This window comes from Penaeus monodon, chromosome 24 (assembly GCF_015228065.2).
Source record: "Penaeus monodon isolate SGIC_2016 chromosome 24, NSTDA_Pmon_1, whole genome shotgun sequence".
In the NCBI taxonomy this organism is placed as follows: Eukaryota; Metazoa; Arthropoda; class Malacostraca; order Decapoda; family Penaeidae; genus Penaeus; species Penaeus monodon.
This window is the reverse complement of record NC_051409.1, coordinates 36,628,075-36,628,331: the sequence shown is the minus strand read 5'-3', so window position 1 is coordinate 36,628,331 and position 257 is coordinate 36,628,075. Positions and strand designations below refer to the sequence as shown.

The window sequence follows — 257 nt, the reverse complement described above, 5'->3', positions numbered from 1 at the left end:
TGAAGCAACACTACTACCATCAGGTGGCATCTGTGATGGAGGCTGAGAAGTGGTAGCTGGGGGTGGTGGAGGTGGAGGCTGAGTGTTTGAGGTCACATCTGGTGGAGGTGGTGGAGGGGGCTCTAGGGAAGTTGCTGCAGCTGTAACTTGTGTGTCTGGTCCTTCCAAGGAAAATGTTGGTAGATCAGGCATCCCAACTGATGGTGCTATTGCCGGTCCAATATCAGCATCATAGAGGAGATCATTGGCAATACCTG

General features: G+C 52.1%; 1 protein-coding gene across 2 annotated transcripts in view; it reads right to left on the bottom strand.

Annotated features, from left to right (window-relative positions):
- Positions 1-257, bottom strand: part of LOC119588768 (WASH complex subunit 1-like) — a gene marked incomplete in the record, with an annotated part of 11,054 nt that overhangs the window by 3,802 nt on the left and 6,995 nt on the right. For both annotated transcript variants that reach the window (XM_037937408.1, XM_037937409.1), the window contains 1 exon segment: positions 1-254. In XM_037937408.1, the coding sequence (XP_037793336.1) occupies positions 1-254 (254 nt within the window).